This window comes from Sphaeramia orbicularis, chromosome 19 (genome assembly GCF_902148855.1).
Source record: "Sphaeramia orbicularis chromosome 19, fSphaOr1.1, whole genome shotgun sequence".
NCBI lineage: Eukaryota > Metazoa > Chordata > Actinopteri > Kurtiformes > Apogonidae > Sphaeramia > Sphaeramia orbicularis.
The window spans coordinates 20,962,872-20,984,708 of record NC_043975.1 but is presented as its reverse complement, the minus strand read 5'-3'; the positions used below and the strand labels follow the sequence as shown (position 1 = coordinate 20,984,708).

Below are 21,837 nucleotides of genomic sequence, written 5' to 3'. Positions count from 1 at the left end.
ATAAAAAGTACTGAAAAACAGACAAAATACGCTCAGACCTCTGAGGGTTAATACTTGAATGTTTCTGCCAAGAGAAAGTACATTGTGCCAATTATTTTATTTGTTTGGTTTTTTTTGTTTTTAGTTTAGTTTTTGTTTTTTTTTTCCAAAATACAACTTGGTTAAATTATTTCAGTGTGTGTATAAGTACTTTTTGAACATTTTGAGCACAATTTCAACAATACCGCGATAATAATGATAACCGTGATAATTTCAGTCAAGATAACCGTGATATGAAATTTTAATATCATTACATCCCAACTTACTACACTTACTTTTATTGATCACACACTGACACTATATTCCATGACTGGATAATTTCACACACTGCACACTGAAGTTTATGTGGTCTACTACTTTGTTTAACTCCTGCCTCCTGGTCAGACACCTCAAAGTGGAAGGTGTTAACAGCAGTGGGAGTTTGTGTAAATAGCACCTGCGCGCACACACACATGCACGCGCGCAGAGGACACATGATGGACAGTGACTGTTGCTCAGCAGGTGTACATACCTATGTAGGGTTGTTATATTGTTATCCTAGATGTGTGTATGTATGTGCATGTGTGAGATAGAGGCGTGGGCTTGGACTGGAGGGGCTTGGGGACGAGCACGAGCCTCCTCCTCCTCCTCGTCCTCCTCCTCTTGTGGAAGCGGCGACGCGGGCGCGCTCCCGTGGACCGACTCGTGCTGCCGCTGTACTGTAATCATATGATAGGGAGTCGAGCCCCGCCGCAGAATACCGATACAGCGGGCGGACGAGCGGAGGAGTCGGGGCGGAGGAGAGTTGATGGTAAATTTTTAAGCCGCTAAAGAAGTACGTGGAGTCGGTTAAAGTGCTTGCCTGTTGCACAACTCCCGCAAAAGGAACTTCTTTTCCAACTCCGGACAGAGCCGGGCAGAGGGGGGAACCGAGAGGGCGCACACACGAAAGGTTTAACCGAGGGAAAGTCGAATTAACCGGAGCTGAGATTTATTTGACTTTTCCATCAGACACAGAGGCGGTCAGCGGGTCGCAGCCGGTGGAAACCCCCGGGGGTCCTCGCACTACTTTTGCTTGGACTGTTTTTAAGTTGTTGTTGTTGTGTTTTTTTTTTTTTTTTTTTCTTTTTTTTTTTTTTTCCAGTTTTATTTTATTTTATTTCTTTTTAGCTCTCACTTTACTGTTGAAGAAGAAGAGGAAGAAGTAGAAACCATGGTTGGGGAGACAGAGGTGAAGGAGAGACCCAAGTCCAACCCGGACTATCTAATGCAGCTGATGAACGACAGGAAGGTGATGAGCTCCCTCCCCAACTTCAGCGGCATCTTTACGCATCTGGAGCGGCTGTTGGATGAAGGTAACCCGGGTCCACTGTGGGGTGGGAGTGGGACCACTGACTTTGAGGGTCAGAGCAGGAAAAACAAAACAAAACAAAACACCTTCCACCCATATTCAAGTTCACCAAAAAAGTAACATGACACCATTCTGCTCTAAAGATCTTGATGATAAATTAGGATTATGGTGACTTTTCTGTTCTGTGGGCTTAATCCTCAATGAAAATTAATATGGATGTAATTGTGTGAATAGGATGTGGCAATTGCCTTGAGTCAGATGTTAATTTGTGCAAAGCAGCAGATGAGCACTGTCACACTCACACACACACACACACTGTCACACACACTGTCACACACGCATACACACCAAGTCACCTTCTCTCTCTCTCTCTCTCTCTCTCTCTCTCTCTCTCTCTCACACACACACACACACACTCACACACACATACACACAAACACACACAGGCAGTTGGTGATGGGAACAAACAGACAGTTGTTAGTCTTTCCCAGTGACCTAATGCGCAGGCTTATGTGAATGTTGCAGCCCATCCCTGTGCAGGAACGAGAGCATGTCACTGTGTAAAATACTTAATTCTCCAAGGCCAAGAGACACACTCGCACTTCAGATCATTGCTTGATTTTATGTATTTTTTAATAGATATAACATTTTAGGAGACGTAACTCTCTAAACTTAGGATCAGCCCATCTTTCAACAAAACAATTAATGACAAAATCCTGTTTGCTGATTTCCAGAAATAACCAGCTACACTAAATTAAACACTTGAATGATTTCAAGCAAATGCTATAATGACACTTTGCATTGTGTTTTTATCACGTAAATGGATAATTTTGTGTTCTGGATTGTGCCATCCTGTAATTTCTGTGCATTTTATGCACTAAAGTAGACAAATCACACACTTAGAAATGTCAGCTTCAGTTTTCTGCATATTACAAATAACATTTTTCCTTTTTTTTTTGACATTTTATGTTATAAATCAGGTACTTGAAGATGCCACCTTAAGTTGTCTGAATATTACAATCAATTTTTTTTTATTGTTTTTAAACCTTTTATGCTTCAAATTCAACAAAATCAAGACACTTTATGATGCAACCTTGAGATTTATGCATGTTATAATGAGTATTTTTCGCTATTATTTCATATTTTACGCATTAAATCACACAAAAAAGACACTTGAAGATGCAATGTCAATGTAATGTTCTGTATATTACAATAAGCATTTTCATTATTTTTCTAAATTTTATGGATGAAATGAGGCAAAACAAGGTGCCACCTTGACTTTTCTATATAACAGAGTGAGCATTTTCACTTTTTTTTGGCATTTTATACACTGCATTACCCACATAAAGACACTTAAGGAAGTTTTTATATATAGTACTGGACATTTTTTCACTATTTTTGACATTTAATGCACTAAATCAGACAAAATAAGATGATACATGAACTCCTCTGAATATTTCAATGAACATTTTTTCTACTTTTGACATCATGATGTCCCTAACTGATGCATTGATGTGTTAATTGGCAGGTTAATCAATGACGAGTACAGCCTTTAGTTGCTGCCTTGCCCTTTGCCACTATGTAGACTTTACTTCTGTCTCTTTGTCTTTCATATTTGTGTCATTACTAAACAGTTACCACAGGCCATCGGAGGCTTCTGTTGTTCCTGTTGTTGCACATCAGGATCATAGAGGTCCTGACTTTGTGCACTGTGACAAGTCGCATGACGCAGCAAGGTTGCTCTCAGAACACACGACCTCTATGGTTTGATAAATAGGCCAACTTTCAACACATCCCCAGTAGAGTTCATGTTGAGGAACGACAGCCGAGTATATTCATCACTCACACATGATAATGTGACACCCATGTTTAGAATGAAAGGCATTGTACCAGGCCCGTTTTCAGCCATCCTGCATCTTCTGCCAGTAAGAAAGTCTGCCAGTCACACATATTGTCAGTGTGTGTGAGTAGCATGTTTGGAAACACTGGTCTTGTCCAGTCTATATATAAACTTCTGACAAGTTGAAGTGTTAAGATAAGACCAGTTTCAGCTACCCACTAGGCTATGTCTTTCTGGTCTCTGGCTCTGTTGTTCTTCTTTCACTTCCCATTTTCTTCCACCAAGTTGCTCCCCATTTTAACTCAAGTGTGACAAAAGGCCTGCTTGCCTGTGCAGATTTGCTCTGTGTGTGTTTCTAATGGTTACTTTAGGTCTCTAGCAGGTCAGAATGGGTTATTAGAGGATCAACGTTGTCGCTGTAGCTGTGGCTGTAATTATAGCGTCCTACTGTAGTTATTATGGTCAGACTTATCACTCTCAGAGCAGGAAGACATGCCTGTCAGCTTGCTTAGGTCAGATGATATTTGTGCCTCAAGGCAGTTATTCAGCTGTGTGTATGTGAATGTGTGTGTGAGGGTTCAAACCAGGGGCCTGTGTGTATGTGTCGCGGATGTGTTTGTGTGGTGCAGTAGTCAGTTATTATTGTGCTAGCATGTCATTACACAGGCATCAGAGGCCATTGAGTCGACCCTAAACAAACAGACAGGCAGACAAACATAGTTGGACTGATTTAAAAACAGTACTTGGAACCAGACTCCAGCCAAAAATGTTCAACTTTTAAGAAACTGATCTCCAAAATCAGCATTGATATACTGGTGTCTTTTGTTAAATTATTTGTTCTATTCAAAGTTTGACGTGTTTTCAGTGAGGGTGGTCAATAACTCTAACTCCCTTCACGCTGTCCACTTGTAGAGGTTTAGACAGAAACAGGTGTGGGGAGTAGGTCACTGTGACCACTGCAAGATGTGTGTTTTATTTTGGAGAACGAGGGAGCCATTTCTGCTGGAGGGGGAAATTGAAAGGCCCAAATGGCCAGTAATAGGGGAGGTCTGATTGCAAAACATTCAGAGGTTAGATTCTACATTGTGGTGCAGAATGCCTGTGACCGTCTATCTGTCTGTCTGTCTGTCTGTCTGTCTGCCTGTCTGCTGTCACACTCAGTGCCTTTTTTAATTCTGGTGACAGTGAGTCATCATCCTAAGAAACGGGTACAGGAAATGTGAAACTTGTCTGCCCCTTCACACGGGCGCCTTCAACTCTTAATCTCGGTCTTTCTTTTTTCTGTAGAAATTGGCAGGGTACGCAAGGACATGTACAATGACACACTGAATGGAGGCATGTTCAACGGGCGGGACATGGAGGAGCTTCCTGAAGCCATCGGTCCTGTGGCTCAGCTGCAGGAGAAGCTCTACGTACCGGTCAAAGAATACCCCGATGTGAGTGGACTCATCTGCGACCTTTGGCCTTTTTGAAGAGTTTCTGTTTACTTTTTTTAGCTCCTTATCTCCCCCCTAGTCACAAAAAGGAAGCACAGACCACAGGGACACTTTTTGTGCTTTATATTTTTATCTAAAAGCTGATTTCATTCTGACATCATCTCTACTCACACCTAGTGATGTAATCTGGCCTTATTGATCAGTAATGAACCTTATCCAGTGCTAATAAGATTAATGACTTGTAATTTGCAAGATTATTTCATTTTGGCTGTTAAGTTTCTTTTAAAAGATCAACTGTTAAGCCTTGTTTGCCAAAAGTTAAAAGAAAAATAACACCGTGTCATTTTTAAGAAAATAAATCTAAATTCAGCCTAATAAGCTAATGAGCTCAACCAGCAGGAGATAGTTTTCCTTATTTCCTCACTTAAAGAATATTAAGTCTTCAATTACTGTGGTTTTTTCGGTGATAATAAGCACAACTGGCTTTTTTCCCCCACTAGTTCTAATATCTAGCCTAGCACAATTTGCTCATACCCATTGGAAGCTATTTTGTTTTGTAAGAAATGGTTAAAATACTTTGTTTTTCTCCAGTTGGGACTTTTGATACAGTGTATGGCATTGCTTTACATCATAATAAATATAAAAGAGATTTAAAAGATGGATTACTGTAGGGCTTTTCTCCAAATATAAAGACATGTGCACAGCTATGAGATAAGTTTACCATCCTCACTCAGGCCAAGTACAGTTAAGTACTTCAATATGAGTTGGGTTGATCCACATTGAATGGCTCACATGATTTTCGCCACGCATCAGCTTGCCAATCACCGAATACAATGACAGGCTGTCCTCACTCACATGATGGAGGAGGCTAACAGGACGCGCACAGGAGCACACTGAAACGGTTGAGATCAAGGTTAAATTTAGAGAGCAGTTCCTCTATCAGAATTTGTGTGTGTTGTGTGTGTGTGTGTCGAGGGTCATGCTAGGAACCGAAGTGAATAAGCTGCGACTAAATGTGTATGAAGTTGGTAGACAAACTTTGGACACTCATTAGGAGTGGGCTGAAGAAGTGTTACAAGAGAGGTGTATAAACAGACAAGAGTGGGTTGTGGCAAAGAAACAAACACACACACACACACGTTGGGGCAGCTGTCTAGTTAATCACTCAGTCTTAGTGACAGATAAGGTTAACAGAACGCTGCTGTCCTGTTATGCCACAAGCACCCAGCCAGCACCCATATAATGAGCTATTTTTGTCTCTCTTAGTAACACTCACAGATGCACAAACATTAGAGCACCTACAAAAACACACATGGCCTGCAAAATGACATTTACCCTATGTAAAGACGCCTGTGATGTATGTACACTGTGTGTGTTCCTTCAGGTTGTTTTTTTTGAGTGTGTTTTCTTGGTCTGTTGCGTAGTTTAACTTTGTCGGGAGGATTCTGGGCCCTCGTGGACTGACAGCCAAACAACTGGAGGCAGAGACCGGCTGCAAGATTATGGTTCGAGGCAAGGGCTCCATGAGGGACAAAAAGAAGGTAAACACCCCAATATACAGTGGTCTAGTCTCAAAAAACACACAACATTGGAAAAAATCAAAATCTTACCAAGTGTATTTTTCTCATTTCTAGTCAAAATATCTCATCACACTTAAAATAAGACATAATCACCTAAAGGGCAACTTTTCAGTGAGATATTAGAACTTATTTTTAGACAATAGATCTTGAAAATCTTACTTCAAGAAATCTTACCAAGATAATTTTCACTTTCTCCATTGGCAGATTTTTTTGCTTGAATTAAGCAAAAAAATCTGCCAATGGAATAAGTGAAATTATCCTTGGTAAGATTTTTGAAATAAGATCTATTGTCTAAAAATAAGTTCTTACATCTCACTGAAAAGTTTCTCTTCAGGTTATTATGCCTTAGTTTAAGTGTGATGAAATATTTTTTACTAGAAATGAGAAAAATACACTTGGTAAGGTTTTGATTTTTTCCGTTGAACATATGGACTTAAACCCTACCAATCTCCCAGTCAGTTATGTTATGATGTGAAAGAAGATTTTAAAGGTTGTTTATATGCAGTTGAGCTCATTTAGTGCCATAAATAACCACAATAAGAACCATTTTGACCAGGAATAAGGAGTGGGTTTTTTTTGTTTTTTTTTTTCTGAGTGCACCTCATGTAACAGGGTTTCCCCTAAGTTACCTGGGGGCTTAGGTGCTGTGGTTGTGGTGGGTGGGTCACGTTGATGTGGGATTTGGTGGTGTTCCCTGAAGGAAATTTGATGCTATCTGATTAAAATTGTTTATTCAGTTTCACATACTTTTGATCTATTTCAGCTCTAAGCCTAGGTAAGAGGTACAAAGTTTTGGGGTCTTCCCACAGGATGATATTAAACAAAAAAAAATATAATGTCACTTCATTTTGGACCATTATCACGACCACGTCTTGGCACAAAAATGAAAAGCTAGAGATATTAAATAGACAACACCCAAAAAGCTTTAAACTGAAACTTTCCAAAGAGGTCAAATTGGCACCAAATGCATCTATCAGATCTGGAAAGTCATTTTAGTTACTTTTGATCCTCTCTATGTTGATTTTACATTAATTTGGCTTAGGCGGTGCTGCAGCTAAGCCTTATAATGGTAAGAAAAACCCTGCCTAAGATTAGAAGAAATATATGTTTCATAGAAAAGTAAACTCATGACTCAGGCTGTGTCTAGAAGTCTAGCAGATCAAAATGCGAGCATCTCTGTCATTGATCCTACAAGTAAAGGGGTATGACCAACTGCAAACTTGTTGCATGTCCTTCTGCCATCACTTACGTTATGCTTTCCTTTCCTGTTTCCTCTTTACAAGTTGTAATCAAAGCCACAAAAAGGCAAAAAGAACAGTATAAATTATTTATAACTTCCTAATGCATCACCAGGCTTCTGTACTGCTGAATTTTTGACAAAACAATGAGTCATCCTGGACATAAGTAGAGGACGTTGTACCAACATAGTCTTTTTACAAAGTATTCTAAGTAATTTAACTAGGTAAATAGTTTTGAGCCTGAAATACTGTTATCCACCGTTACTCTAAATACAACAATCATACAGCAGAAAAAAATCCGTTTGACGTGTCTTTCCACTGCCAAAGTGATTTACAACACTGATTTGAATCAGCATCATGGTTCAGGGGGAGGGAAACTGTCTTGAAGAGTCAGTTCTGCACAGACTGAATATGGTGCATGAGGCGTGAGTGTTTGTCACTAGGAACCCATGAATAAAATGTCATATTGCCTCCCTTTCTCTAAAAAAAGGCACAGTTGGATCGTCAGCTCACGGGATGAAGCTGCATTTTTTTTTCCATCAAGTGCTCATGCATCCTTTTACAGACTGTTGGAGTCTTTTACTGCCAAGTTTGAGTGGTGACATGCAACCAGTAAAAGATACGCATAGAGAGATGAAGTAACTGTTCGTTGGAAAATATTAATGGGATTTGTGAGTATGCAAATACATGGTTCAGCTCTGGGATAAATGGAAAATGTAATAGAGCAAGAAGTTATTTGGCTACAAAACATCTATCTATCTATCTATCTATCTATCTATCTATCTATCTATCTATCTATCTATCTATCTATCTATCTATCTATCTATCTATCTATCTATCTATCTATCTATCTATCTATCTATCTATGTCTGTCTGTCTGTCTGTCCATCTATCTGCCTCTGTCTGTCTGTCTCCCTCTGTCTCTTTATCTGTCCCTCTGTCTGTCTGCCTCTATTTGTCTGTCTGTTTGTCTGTCTGTTTCTATTTCTCTGTATTTTTCTGTCTGTCTGTGTCTGTTTCTGTCTATCTGTCTGTCTCTCTGTCTGTCTGTCTGTCCCTCTATCTGTATGTCTGTCTGTTTTTATGACTGTCTGTCTGTTTCTGTCTGTCTCTCTATCTGTCTGTCTGTCTCTCTCGGTGTCTCTGTCTGTCTGTCTGTCTGTCTGTCTGTCTGTCTCTGTCTATCTGCTTCTCTGCTGTTGCCATAATGAGTTTTTGGTGCTCAGTTTTCCTCTCCTGTCCTGGTGTTCCGTCCATCTGTCCTCCCTTCCTCTCCCCTGGTGTCTGGTGTTGGACGGAGTAGGCCCAAGCTTTCCAAACGGCAGGTGGAGCAAGTCCAGCATTCCACCCCCCACCCCCCCCCCCCCCCATTCCATCTCTCTCTCTCCCTCAGTCTCTGTCTTTCTCTCTCTCTCTCTCTCTCTCTCTCTCTCTCTCCAGAACATTCCCTACCCCGCACGCCCCTCAGAGAGAGAGGGAGAGACACACACAGAGATAGAGAGGAAGGAAAACAGAGACACAGTGGGAGGCAGCGCAGGAGTGGGGAGAAAGAAAGATGTTGACTTTTAGTGTTCTTTAAAACGATACATCTCACTTTTAAAAACATTCGCAGAGGGTACAGTGTCCCAGCGGAGCATACTGAGATCAGACACTTCTTACTGTAACTCCAGTTTCAACTGGAGCTGCAACATTTGGAAATATCTGATTTGTCTATTGATTGTGTGGTTTCTTTGTTCACTGGATAAAATGGTCCATGGGTTTCTCCTACATTAAGATTATCACTGATGTAAAAACAGAAATACAACCTGAAACAGAGAAAAGCAAGTCATTTCAGTAAGTCAGCAAGTCATTTCTGCAACAGTTAACTGAGTGCAAGTTAATCAGCTTTATTTAGATTATAATTTTCAAGCAGAAGAGCTTGCACTTGGCAGGTGTCTACTTCTTAAGCATGAGGATTTATTTGTGGTGATGACCTGAATATTTAGGGGCTTTAGAAAGTGGTTAAAAAGCAAGCAATTTCAACACGTAATTTTTTTTAACAAAGGGAGACATAATTTTTGCATTTTCTAATGTTTAAAGATGGTAATCATCAAAATGGTTTGTACGAACAAAAAGAATGTAGCATTAATCTGGAGATGCAGATGCAGGTTATGAAAAGCAGAAAGCACCAGTTACTAGCTGAAGCCTAAATAGAAGCTGAAAGTTGAAATGTACTGTATATAAAAAATACAGCATAAAAACTTAATTAAAACAACAGAGCAAACTGAAATGAAATGTTATTGCATGTAAGGGGATTTCATCTGTAGTTCTACAGGCTAAAAAATAGTACATTTAATATATGTTTTAATAATCCTAACAGGTTGTAAATCATGTCATGCTCTTTTACCCTTTTCAGCTTCTACAATCAGACTCTCATTAAAATACCCCAAAAAATTAAATACTAAAATTAAATAACATTAAACTGAAAGTATTCATCTAACTCAGAATAAAACTACCATGCACTTGTAAAACAAATTGAAACTGAAATGCTAAATGTAGATAAGATAAGGACAGGACATGAACAGCTAAGAATTGACTGTAGACTGAGATATGCAGGAGATAGTGGGTCAAAACAGGGGAAAACTAAAGGATCAGAGGGCAGAATTTCCAATAAAATGCAAAACAAAAAATGTTTCACCTTTGAAGAGCTACGTGTTTTTTTCCTGAGTTGGATAACGCCACCAAAGTTGCATTGCATGACCGTGAACAATGTGTCCAAATCATGAGCCAAAACAAGAAGAAAAGTAAAAGCCTGTTCTGTCTGTGCAGACCTAGAGGGAGGGAAGCCTGTGTGCTGCAAAGGAAGCAGTTAAATTGTGTGTTGTGTGTTTGTTTGTGTGTTTCAGGAGGAGATGAACAGAGGGAAGCCTAACTGGGAGCACCTCAGCGAGGACCTCCACGTACTGATCACAGTGGAGGACACACACAACCGGGCGAAGATCAAACTCCAGCGGGCCATCACCGAAGTCAAGAAACTTCTAGTGCCCGCTGTGAGTATCAGACTGACCTGATGTATCAAATATTATCCAGTGGGCTGATGGGAAAACTCCCATCAGTGTGACTGAATGAGAGTTCACTGTGTTGGTATGCATGGAAGGGGGAAGGGGATTGTCAGTCCAAGAGTGTGTGTGTCTTTTTTGTGTCCCTTTCTGTGTGTATGAGAGAGTATGTGTAAGGGGTTAGGGTAATTAGGGAACACGTATAAAGGGGTTTCCATGGTAACCCCGGGTTGTTTGAAAGGCTGAGGGAATGAATGGAGAGTCTGTTCACTCGTTCTCCCCACTCCATCACTCCTTTCACTCGTTCACAACTCACTTCATTCCCAACTACTGGCTACAGTATTCCTTTTTCTCTGCCGGTTTTGTTGTTGTCCACACAAGAGGACATTTTGATTGCACTCCTCAACATTTCTCACATTCTCTGGCCCACCTACTAACCCCCCTACACACATACATACATAAAAGTGCACACAAAAAAACACAAGAACAGGCAAGAAACAAACCTAGACGCACAAAAACAGCACGCAGAAATTTTCCTGCTGTCATGGGCGAACACAAAAGCACATATTTCAAATCACAAAGGCTCTTTTATTTTTCTTGCACATTATTTGTAACAATAGAAACAGATTGAAAAGACCAGCAGGGAAATTTCTATTGCAGCAATCAACCATCATTTCCTGCCATAGTCACTGCACAGCATTAGTCAACCCCAAAGGTTAAAGGATGTAAGAAGTGTCTACGGGCAATCAGGAAACTGAACACCTGTTAATCTGTTTGTTTATTTGTGTGTGTCTCTGTGCGTGTGTGTGTGCATGTGTTGAGGTTAATGATATCTGTTAGTGTAACCCAGCTGACCCAGCTTTTCATCTGTAAATCACTCAAGCTTTTCACTGAGCTGTAACTGGAGCTAGAAAGTTAGCATATTTGACACTTAATATGGGCTGTCTGTCGCGTTCAAGGTCTGGTTGTATCCATTTTGAACAGTATAAGAAGAGTAATAAAATTACAGTGCAGCTATACTCATGTCACATTTTAATTCTAGTCCTTCGAGGAAACTTTAAGTTTGTACAAAGAGAAATTAGGAACACATAACTGATGTTATTCAGTAGTTATGGAGAATTCAGTTAGACTCTTAAACTGGTTTTCATCAGTTTTTTATTTAAGGGTGTTTATCAGAAGTGGTGGCTCAATGACGCACTGGAGCCAAATTTAGTTTAGCCACTAGCATAGCACTGTAATGTTGAAGAAAAGTGGATCATGTTGGTATCAGTGGTTCTCCAGCTCCATACTGTCTAGGTTATGACAGTGTGTAAGAAATTAACACAGTGGTATTTGACAACTAAGAGAAAAAGCACCTTTCATCAGCAGACAGGAGTAATTACACAGAAGCAATGTAGCGCACCGCTGTGAATGAAACAACTACCTAAATAGGCTCATCTAAGAATCTCAAGAAATCAATTCTCAAATCTGCCAGACTCCCTTTACAAAAACAGCAATTTTAACTTTCAGAAGGCAGGACTTTCTGGTCTTCTACTACTACCATGGTTACTCAGTGTCTTTGTACTATAATGTAACTTTATGTTATGACGTGTAACCCAAGATCTGTGTGATAAAATGACTGTTTTTCAAGGGAGTCTGGTGGATTTGAGGTTGAAATGTTCTCAATATAGAAAATATAGTGATATTGGGTTTTTTAGGGGTATTTAGTAGGCATTTCAAAGCAGCTGAAATAGTCACTTAAACGCTGCCTCCATCTATAGCAGTAGGCTACATTGTTTAGCTTCTGTTTGGTTACCCCTGTCAGCTCCCAGTGTTTGACAGCATTTTTTCAAGACTAAGAAAACAAACTTTACACACTGTCATTTATTTAATTGCAGAAACATGGCTGGTTAAAGTCTCAGAACACACATTTATTCCTACTTTAGACTTTATGAATGCTGTAATTATTTCTAATTGATTTACACATTCGCGTGGCTGAATGGTAACCCTCGCTTGACCATTTTTCTGTGATTGTATGTGTCTGTAGGCGGAGGGGGAGGACAACCTCAAGAAAATGCAGTTGATGGAGTTGGCCATCCTCAATGGAACCTACAGAGACGCCAATGTCAAGACGCGTAAGGATGACATCATAACTAACATGTGGAGGAGGGGATTTGTGGGTTGGTGGGTGACAAAGGAGGGGTTTGAGTACAGGAGTCCACTGTATATATGAACAATGCCTCTGTTTCTCCTGTTAAATAGACTGTTTGTCTCCTTTTTGTCCTCTACACTCCTTCCCTGTCTATTGTATGTGTGTCTTGGCATGTGGGTGTACACATATTTGTGTTAATGTACGTACAGCCACCGCCGCCTTCCCTCTAGCGACCCCTCAGGCACCTCGAATCATCACAGGCCCCACGCCCGTCCTGCCTCCTACCCTGCGTAACCTGCCCCTGTCACCACGCCGACCATCATGCCTCTGATTCGTCAGATCCAGAGCTCCACCCTCGTGCCGGGAGGCAATCCACACCCGGCACTGGTTCAGCAAGGGCCCGAATCTGGGATTATCTACACACCCTACGAGTATCCCTACACGCTCACACCCTCCATATTGGAATATCCCATCGACTCAACTGGAGTATTAGGTACATAATTTGAAAAGTTCTTCATATTCATGCATAGGCCATGGATGTATTATGAGAACTGGATTAAGAGCTGCATTGTACAGGGACAAAGTATTGGTTGACCTCAACTCAACTTCACGTTCATCTATTAAAATCTTAATCATTGTTTCCCACAATCCTAGATAATGTCTGCGTTTTGCTCCATGTGTTTGACCAGTAAATTTGAATTGAACCTCCGATATGTTAGAAATAAGACTACTTAGTGTCATCAGATGGCGGCGCTATAGGCTACATTACACATGACTGTAATAAGAAGACTGAAAACTGAGTCTTGCGGAATTTTTCACATCTATCCACAATGTACCTGATGTGACAACCAGCCATGTTTTCACTCTTTATATATAAAAAATATATATACAGCTTCTTTAATTTTGTCATTTCATTAAACCTTTTCCAATGCAATATCTTACATGCTTACAGAACTACATTTATAGAAACATGCATCACATTCACATCTTTTGATGATACAACTCTGTAATTTGGGTTTGAGACAAGTTACATTTAATCCAAACATATTGTCGTGTTACCTTATAAACTGGATGATAATCTTGAAGATGTTATTGTGTAGTGGTTAATAAAGTTTTAACTAATTCAGGACATCCACCTCTATTAAGCCTTATTTTCATTAAGCCTCTTTCAGGCGCATAATGCTGATGTTTTATTCCTAATAAAAATGAAAACTGTAGTTTTATGGAATAATCAAACAAAACAAGCCTCAATATAAAACAAATATCCTGTGTAATTATTTGTGTAATGTATAATCCCCCTGCACTCACCAATATCTGGGACAGTGAGCTGCATGCTACAACTGCAAACAAAGTCAGGCTGAACAAATGAGAGAGCTGGATCCGTAAAGACAACAGAGAGCAAAACTCAGTGTAAATAAAAGGCCATGTTAATAGAAAGGGGAAAGAGTGATAGTTTACACAAACACACAAATAAGATGCGTAGAAGTCATAAATTTTGCTTTTGAGATTACCTTTTTGCTTCAGTAGACTTTATTCGCTCACAAATATTTCATTGTTTGTATTGACACGAATCTGTTCATGTGTCTTTTTTCTATTAGGAATGAATTTGATCACTGACTAATGAAAAGGAGGCTCAATAGAGAGTGAAATTCAGTCATATCCTGGATTTGTTGACACATTATATCCCAGAGCTTAATGACATCTCTAAATCTCCAGTGAAGTTTTGATTATTTTGACAGATCTGATTCGGCATCATTAGAGATGATGTGGATTTACTTTGTTATACTGCCACCAGCCACTAGTACAATCAACATCTGCATCCAGCTCTTTTAATACATCTATGTCTAATTTAGATGTATGTTTAAACTCATCGCTGGCCTAACAGTCCCCTCTCCGTTTGTTTTCACAGGTATGGCTTTCCCAACCAAAGGCTAAGCGGTAGCAACCCTTCCTAGCACACACATGGACTGGCTTGCAGAGACCCCCCCCCCCCACCCCCCTCTTCTCCCTTACATACTTGTCCTACAGAGCAAACACACACAGTTTGCTCAATCTTTAGGATGACAGATTCCTCGACAGTCATTCTGTAGTCAAGTGTCCATTCCTTCGCTCATTACTCTGTTAATTTCCTCTTTGTACTAGCAGACTTGACGACTAGTGTTTTGGTGTGACTGCTATTTAACTTTTTTAATAGTTCAGCTTCTGCTTGTAATTTTTAACACGATTTTAGTGAACCCGTAGGTATTTTAGTGCTGCTGATTGTAATTTTAGTAAGCTTATTTTGATCACAGAGCTATAGAGTGGCCTTGCTTACAGCTGAATCTACTAGTGAAGCTTAGTGAGAAATTAGTGGTTTGGATTAAACTTTACTTTAGAGAGCAGAAGACCACAGAACAACGACAAAATTCTGTCTCTTTATTTTACTTATTTTCACCCTCAGCCTTGAACACTTTGTAAATTCCTGGTTTTCAGGTTCAATATGCAAGATTTGCACATTTTGTGTGCTTACGTGAAGCTCACGTCAGAGTCTGTTTTTTTGTCGATTGTTGATGTTAGCTGATATTTCTAGCTAGTGTTGCTGCTGTAAAAGAGCAGAAGAGAGGCATTAAAGAACTTTGGAGCAGGAAAAAACAGCCCAAGTCTTCTACATAGAAATTAGTGCAGCAGGTGTTATCATACATGTACACAACCGACACAGTTGTTAGCTTAACACAAGGCAGACTCAGACACAAACTTCTCATACGCATACGAACGTGTGCAAATCTTCCATATTGTACCTTTAACTGATGTTGGTGCCATGGGTGGACGGTCTGATGTCTTTCTGATGAGTAACCTTCTGTGTTTTGTTTTGGCGATGTCATTGCGCTGTTAGCAGGTGCCATGACCACTAAGGTACGACGCCACGACAAGAGAATCCATCCTTACCAAAGGGTAGTGACCACAGACAGAGGTTAGTTAGCTCACCAGCCACTTTTTGTGTATGTGTGTGAATATCTGTGTGTGTGTTAGCGTGCATGCAGACCAATGGACCAATTTCAGTTGTGTCTGTAAAATGGCATGCCTTAGAGAAAAAAAAAAAAAGAGAGAAATAACTGTATCAGGCTAAAAGGTCACACGCTAAAGCAGCCTCAGTTGTAAAATGTGAAACAGTATTGTTGCAGTGAAAGTGAAATAAGTGAGCAGATTGGGATGAACCATGTTAGGGGTGACAGCTGCAGTGGTTATCTTTACCCTGCCTGTTAGATAAACTGGAAGGCTTGCAGGCCGGGACCCTCTCAATTAGAATGGATCACTCCATTCATGTGACTCGGTCCTTGTGACTCTGGATTTTGAGTCTCTCAGAAGTTTTTTTTTTTCCTTTTTGTTGTTTTTTTTATCTCTTCACTACTACTTTTTAACCTACAAATATGTAGGACATTTTATTTATACCCAACATCATTCCAGTAGATTTCCACAAACTGTTTTGGATTAATGAATTCCTGTAATGTGCCCTATATGACACTTAAAGAAAACAGTGATTGTCTTTTTATGAAACTCAACATGGTTTTTACTACTAAAACACAGCGTGTGATAACTACTGAAGTCTGTGTTACAAGCTCTTTTGTATGAAATACTGTTGTTTGTGGTCTTATCAGTCGCCCACTGGACTTTATCATTGGGGCTGTTTACATCTTTCATATATTTCCTAGCCAGAGTGGTGCTGTTACCATGTATTTAGCTGCAAAAATAAATTTGTATATAGGGATTTTAAGGATTTAAGTGCTTTTATGAAGCTTATGGAACAAGATCGCTTGGAAATACTTGTAGTATTTTTTTTTTTTTTTTTTTTTTTAGATTTTTAGTTTGTAAATTTTTATTTTTGTTTTGTTTTGTTTTTACAGTATGCTTTTTATAGGTGAAGTCTCCATGTAAACTATATTCAAAAGTGTGTAGCTACTACTGTTTTAGTCACCATAATGAGGGTGGCAATGAAGGCAGTGTTTTTTGCTCTGTGTATTTAAGATGAGGTGACCTTCTCAATCCACAGGCCTCGTGACTGTTTTATGCAATAGAAAATGGACTAGCTAGCTACAATATATGTGTGTGTGTGAGCGGTGGAAGCTCTTGTTGTACACGATGGACAAAAAACACTAAAAGGCAATAAAGATGACTATTGAAAAAAATCTCTAAAGACAACCAAAGCCTCGAAATTCTTGTAGTTAGACTGTGTATTGATAAAGTTTGAATGTTTCTTATTAAGTCCCTCTAAAATCACCATCTCTTAACATCTCATCGCTGTCTCTTATGGTGCCTCTTTGCTTACTTGTAGTAATTAGGTGCTGTTCTAATACTTCATAGCAAATGGATCAAACCATAATCAATAATCAGTAATCATCCAGATCTTATGCCTGCTGCTAAACAATAGAGCTACTTGTGAGTAAGTCAGAGTGTTACAGAGGCCCTTCTTTGGACATAAAGGTCACTCTCTCACCCACATGAAACCATGCTGTCTTCCTCTCTGTCCATGGTTTCACTGTCTCTCTGTGCCAGGCGTATAGCCCAGCTAGCATGAGTAGTGTCACTATAGCAGCAGTCACATGATACGGGGGGTATCTCCCTAAAACTTAACCATGCGAACACCTTCATAAGCACATGTGAGCATCACTAACCAGCCATTCCTTACGTCAACACCCGGTGGTTGATGTAAGTCCTTGTTGAATGGTCATGCAGGGCTCATGAAGGTGTTTTGCAGCTATTAAGTCGAGCCCCTCATGCTGTGCGACTGCAGTAGATCTGCCTTGTGTCATCCTGACGCCACTAGCGACACTAATCTCTCTTCTATCTTTTTTTCTTTTTATGTCCCTTTATGTGCCCTTTTTGTTTCCTTTCCTCGTCTGTCCGTCTCTGTCTGTCTAACTCTAGCTGCCACGGCAACTAACCCATGACCCCTTGACCTTCTGACCTTTCCGCCCACTGATGACCCACCCATCTCTGCCCCTGCTGGCGTGCTCATTGGCAACGGCCCCCCCCGACACTTCCCCCAGCTCAGCCAACCAGAGACCAGCACATTGGGAACAACCCTGGGCTGCTTCTGTCTAACCAACCAACCAGATGACAGCGATCACAGGAATAAACCTCAGGATCCCTGCCCATCACAGAGTCCTAACTTTTACCAGACGTGCCTTCTTTTTCTTAAAGCTCCAAAGTTAGGCTGAAAAACGTTGTTTATTCCGATTTGACAGTCAGAGCCCTAATCCTTTATGCCCCGTACAGGTGAAGGGCTCCCAATCAGTTTGTGACTGTGCCAAACGTCTCTCTGAGCTGCCCCACCCTCAGTCATATGATGCAATAATAATGATGCTAATATTAGCATGGTAACAATACTGATTATAAACGTACTTATCCAGCACACAAACCTTCCATAAACACTAAACTACAAGCAACATCTTGATAATTTTAATCATTTTTCCTCACTGTGCACCTTTCATGTCATCTACAAAACTTTTCCACACAAGTAGGTTTAAGATAACGTTTGTAGCATTCCTCTCTCATTCATCAACCCCAAAACATGCTAAATGTAGCCCTATAGACCATGAAATTCAGTGACGCACCCAATTTAACTTTGTTTATTCTCATGTAGAATGAGTCAGACTCTGAAAAAAGTTTTATCTTTGCAACAGCGTGCAACCACAGAAATAATTAGACCAGATGTCTCCAGTCTTATGTATTCATCTGTCATAAATAAAAGTCATCAAGACCAAAATTGTGGGAGCCAAATGGTAACAGAACTTGTCACTTAAATACTGTCAATGATACACAGCAGGCAGCAGCACTTCCTTAAAATGAAAGTCGAGAATTCACTGTGGATCCTCTGAAAAAAAAGGAAAAAAAAAAAAAAGAATGTGAAACCCACAGCTGATCGAGCCCCTTTTTGTCCGTAAGGTTGTTAAACTTTTCAACCCGCAGCTGTTTTCCAGCAATGACAATGTCCACTTCCTGTCATGTGTGAGGTGCCAAATATCTCTTGGATATCAGGGCTCTCCTATAACGCTCATGTCATATCTGAGTGAATCTAAAACGAACACACATGTCCAAAAATCACTGAAACATATCACACCTTTAAGAAACCAGACGGCTTTTATAATGATAATGTTTTGACTTTAATGGGTTTAACTGATGTTAACATACACCTGCTGAAATGTAACACGAATAACTTCCAAAGATATGTTTTAAATGCCACATTTCACTTTTTAAAAATGGTTTCGCAGCATGATTTCTTTTTCTCCTTGACTCACTCTGATGTTCTGTTAAGTGAAATGCCAATGAAGAACCTTTTTCCCCACAAAGTGACAGGTGCCCGGTGAGGAAAATAACCACCCGAAATCCAAAATGCCAAAGTATCTCTGAGTTTTTTCTAAAACGGTGAAGCATCTCGATACTTGGCACGTAACCCTCTGAGTCGACATATATATATATAAATGCCAAGTCTACACACAGACAGCGAAGGTTGCACTCCTTTTGTGTAAATGTAGAGGACTGACACAACAATGCCTTGCCTTTATCACACTACAGTATTGTATGTGCTTGAACAACAGTGCCTTTATTTATTGAAAGCAGTGGATTAATGTTACACCTAAATCTTTTTACAACTACATCACGGGCTTGTGCCCAAGCATGAAATTTCAGTTTATGCAGATTAATTAGGCCTGCAGAGAGAGGAAATGCACTGCAGCCTGATTGTCAGCTACACTTTTATGGCTTTACATCTATAATCTCTTCTCAATTCAGACTTCAGTGCCAAAAAAAGTGGCAAATTTTTGTCTTTTAATTGGAAGTGTGATGCAGTATTGAGAGCTCCAGCTAAATATGTCTGAGATGTTCATGTGAGGTCTCACGAGGCCTCGGAAGAGCAGTGTTATATTATTTTATCTCTTTTTGTTTGGTTCTTTGTGTTTGTTTGTTTGAGGAATTTGTCCATGGTATATTTTTGCATGTGTATCCGCTTTTTTTTTTTTTTCCAGAGCACATACAGTGAATCTCTGAAGAGTTACTTTTTGTATGATAGAGAGATCCATGGTTACACATAAACACAAACCAACTGATGCCTTCATAAAAAAAACATAACATCTGTAACAAGTTTATAATGTATTTTTATATTCTATTTTGTACGTGAAAATAACATTAAATGACCTTTTCAGATAAGAACATTTATGCCTTATTATGGGGAATAATTTGATGATTTCATGTCCATTAGTAATCATGTCACATGTCCTGATAACCTGGAGTCTCTGATGTTTTCTGTATTAACTTGAGCCTTTGAGATACAGTAAGCATTGCTTGCCTTCTGTGCCTTTTGTATATGAGTGTGACAATTAACAGTGTAGTACAACATTAATCTACTCTTCAAGTGTAGGTTACTAACGTCTGTGATTATTAACAACTTTAATGGTATCTGTCTGCTTTTGATCCTTTTAAATATACATGTGTGTCTAAAAAAAATGAAAGAACGATATATGTTGAACAATGAACTTTTAACTTTTAAAAAGGTATTCTGAGCAAGAATAACTCTTTGTACTGGAAGGCATTTTAGCACACTATTAAACTCATAGTTGTAAAACTAACTAACTTTGTTGCTTTTTCTCTGTAGCACTTAATTATGCAAATCAGCTTCCTTTCTGCATACTAATCACCAAACACTCCTAAGTACTGCGGGGAAATTCAAAGAAGTGAGGACCATTAACAACAGAAATACCATCCAAAAAAAAAAAAAAAAAGAAACAAAACCCTTCAATATGTTTTCCCACTTCTCCTTTTCTGTGTTCTGTCTCTGCTCCTGCTGTTTAAAATGGACATTACATTGTGTGTGTAATAAGAGAGAACAAACACACCCAGCTTCACCATGGTTTCTCACAGGCATGCACATGTACAACAGAAAAAAAAAAAAAAAAGAGGAGGGGGGGGTGGTGGTGGAGGGGGTTCAGGTTTGGAAATGGCTGGGGAATTGAAGGGAAATTGATTGTGCAAGCTCGCCCTCAAACATCTGCAGAGTAAACATTACACAGGATCACAGTCCGTCCCCAAAGTATCTCCCTGAATGAGCTGCCGACATGTGTCATGAGTAGCAACATTTGTTTTAATTTGGAGTTAAAAATGAAGAACATAATGTTATCTGGGGGTAATTTGAGACATTATAAAAGCTTCCAAGCCTGGAATTAAAAGTGATGAATCCCTTAGGAGCACACACACATTGAACAAATAAGAAATTCACATGTTTTTTTTTTTCTTTTCTGGGGTGAATGCAGCAGTGGGTGGCTCATTCGTCCTCTGCTTGCCCTTCCTGCTTTCATTGTGGAGTTTTAGGGGGCGATATTGAACTTCAAGCTTGGATTTGAGCCTGCTCTGTGGCCGCAACCCCAACCCCCTGATCACACAGAAAAAAGAAAAGAAAAAAAGGGGGGACATAATACGAGCGCTGCTGACAATCCTCTGGACAGGAAGGAGGAGAGTGGAGAACAGGCTGATAGCAAGAAAAAGGGGATTGAGAATAGAAGCGGGTGGGGGTGCACATGTGTTTGGATGGGTGTGTGCTGTTCTTGTCTCTGTTTTTTCCTGTTTTTAGTCAAGTTTTGGTCTGCTATGAAACACTCTTCAAGCATCTGGTAATGTATTCTGCAGTCAGCTCTTGCCATTGCCAACACTGGGCCCAAAGCTCCCATCGCTTACAATCAAAGTGTGTTTTTGTGTGTGTGTGTGTGAGACAGAGAGAAAAAGATTAGGGTGGGCGGTAGGAGAGGACAGGTTGATTTACATTGCTATGTATGCACGGCATTCTCCACATAATGAGCAGCTCCAGATTTCCTCTGCTTGGTAAATATTTGATGACCGAGTCGGTGGAATGATTTTAGTTGGATAACAGTGAAGGCCTAAGCTGCAGGGAAACAGCTCGAAAAGTTGTATTTCAAACCCCTCTCCTCCTCTCTTCGCTCCCACTCTCTCCCTTCCCCTTCCCCTTGTCCTCTTCCCATGTAAATAAGGCCAACTCCCCCTAACTCCACACACACCCCTCTGAGGCAGTTTAAAGACCCAACACTGTCTCCTTGTCTCCTTGACAACCAGCATACACTGGGGGTCCTGTCGTGGCCTCTCTGTCTTTTTGTGTTTGGGAGCTCAGAGAGAAAGGCAGAGAGGAAGGGAACCGGGGAATGATGAAAACAAGTTGCAGAAG

General features: G+C 40.0%; 1 protein-coding gene across 1 annotated transcript; it reads left to right on the top strand.

The window, feature by feature from the left end:
• Nucleotides 1-742: 742 nt before the first annotated feature.
• On the top strand, nucleotides 743-20,233 carry qki2 (QKI, KH domain containing, RNA binding 2). The gene is given in 10 exon segments (XM_030121641.1): nucleotides 743-1,373; nucleotides 4,497-4,645; nucleotides 6,070-6,186; nucleotides 10,349-10,492; nucleotides 12,528-12,615; nucleotides 12,842-12,934; nucleotides 12,937-13,125; nucleotides 14,518-14,541; nucleotides 15,505-15,582; nucleotides 17,535-20,233. Coding segments are annotated over 10 exon segments (1,047 nt in total). The 5' UTR covers nucleotides 743-1,231; the 3' UTR covers nucleotides 17,558-20,233.
• Nucleotides 20,234-21,837: the final 1,604 nt, after the last annotated feature.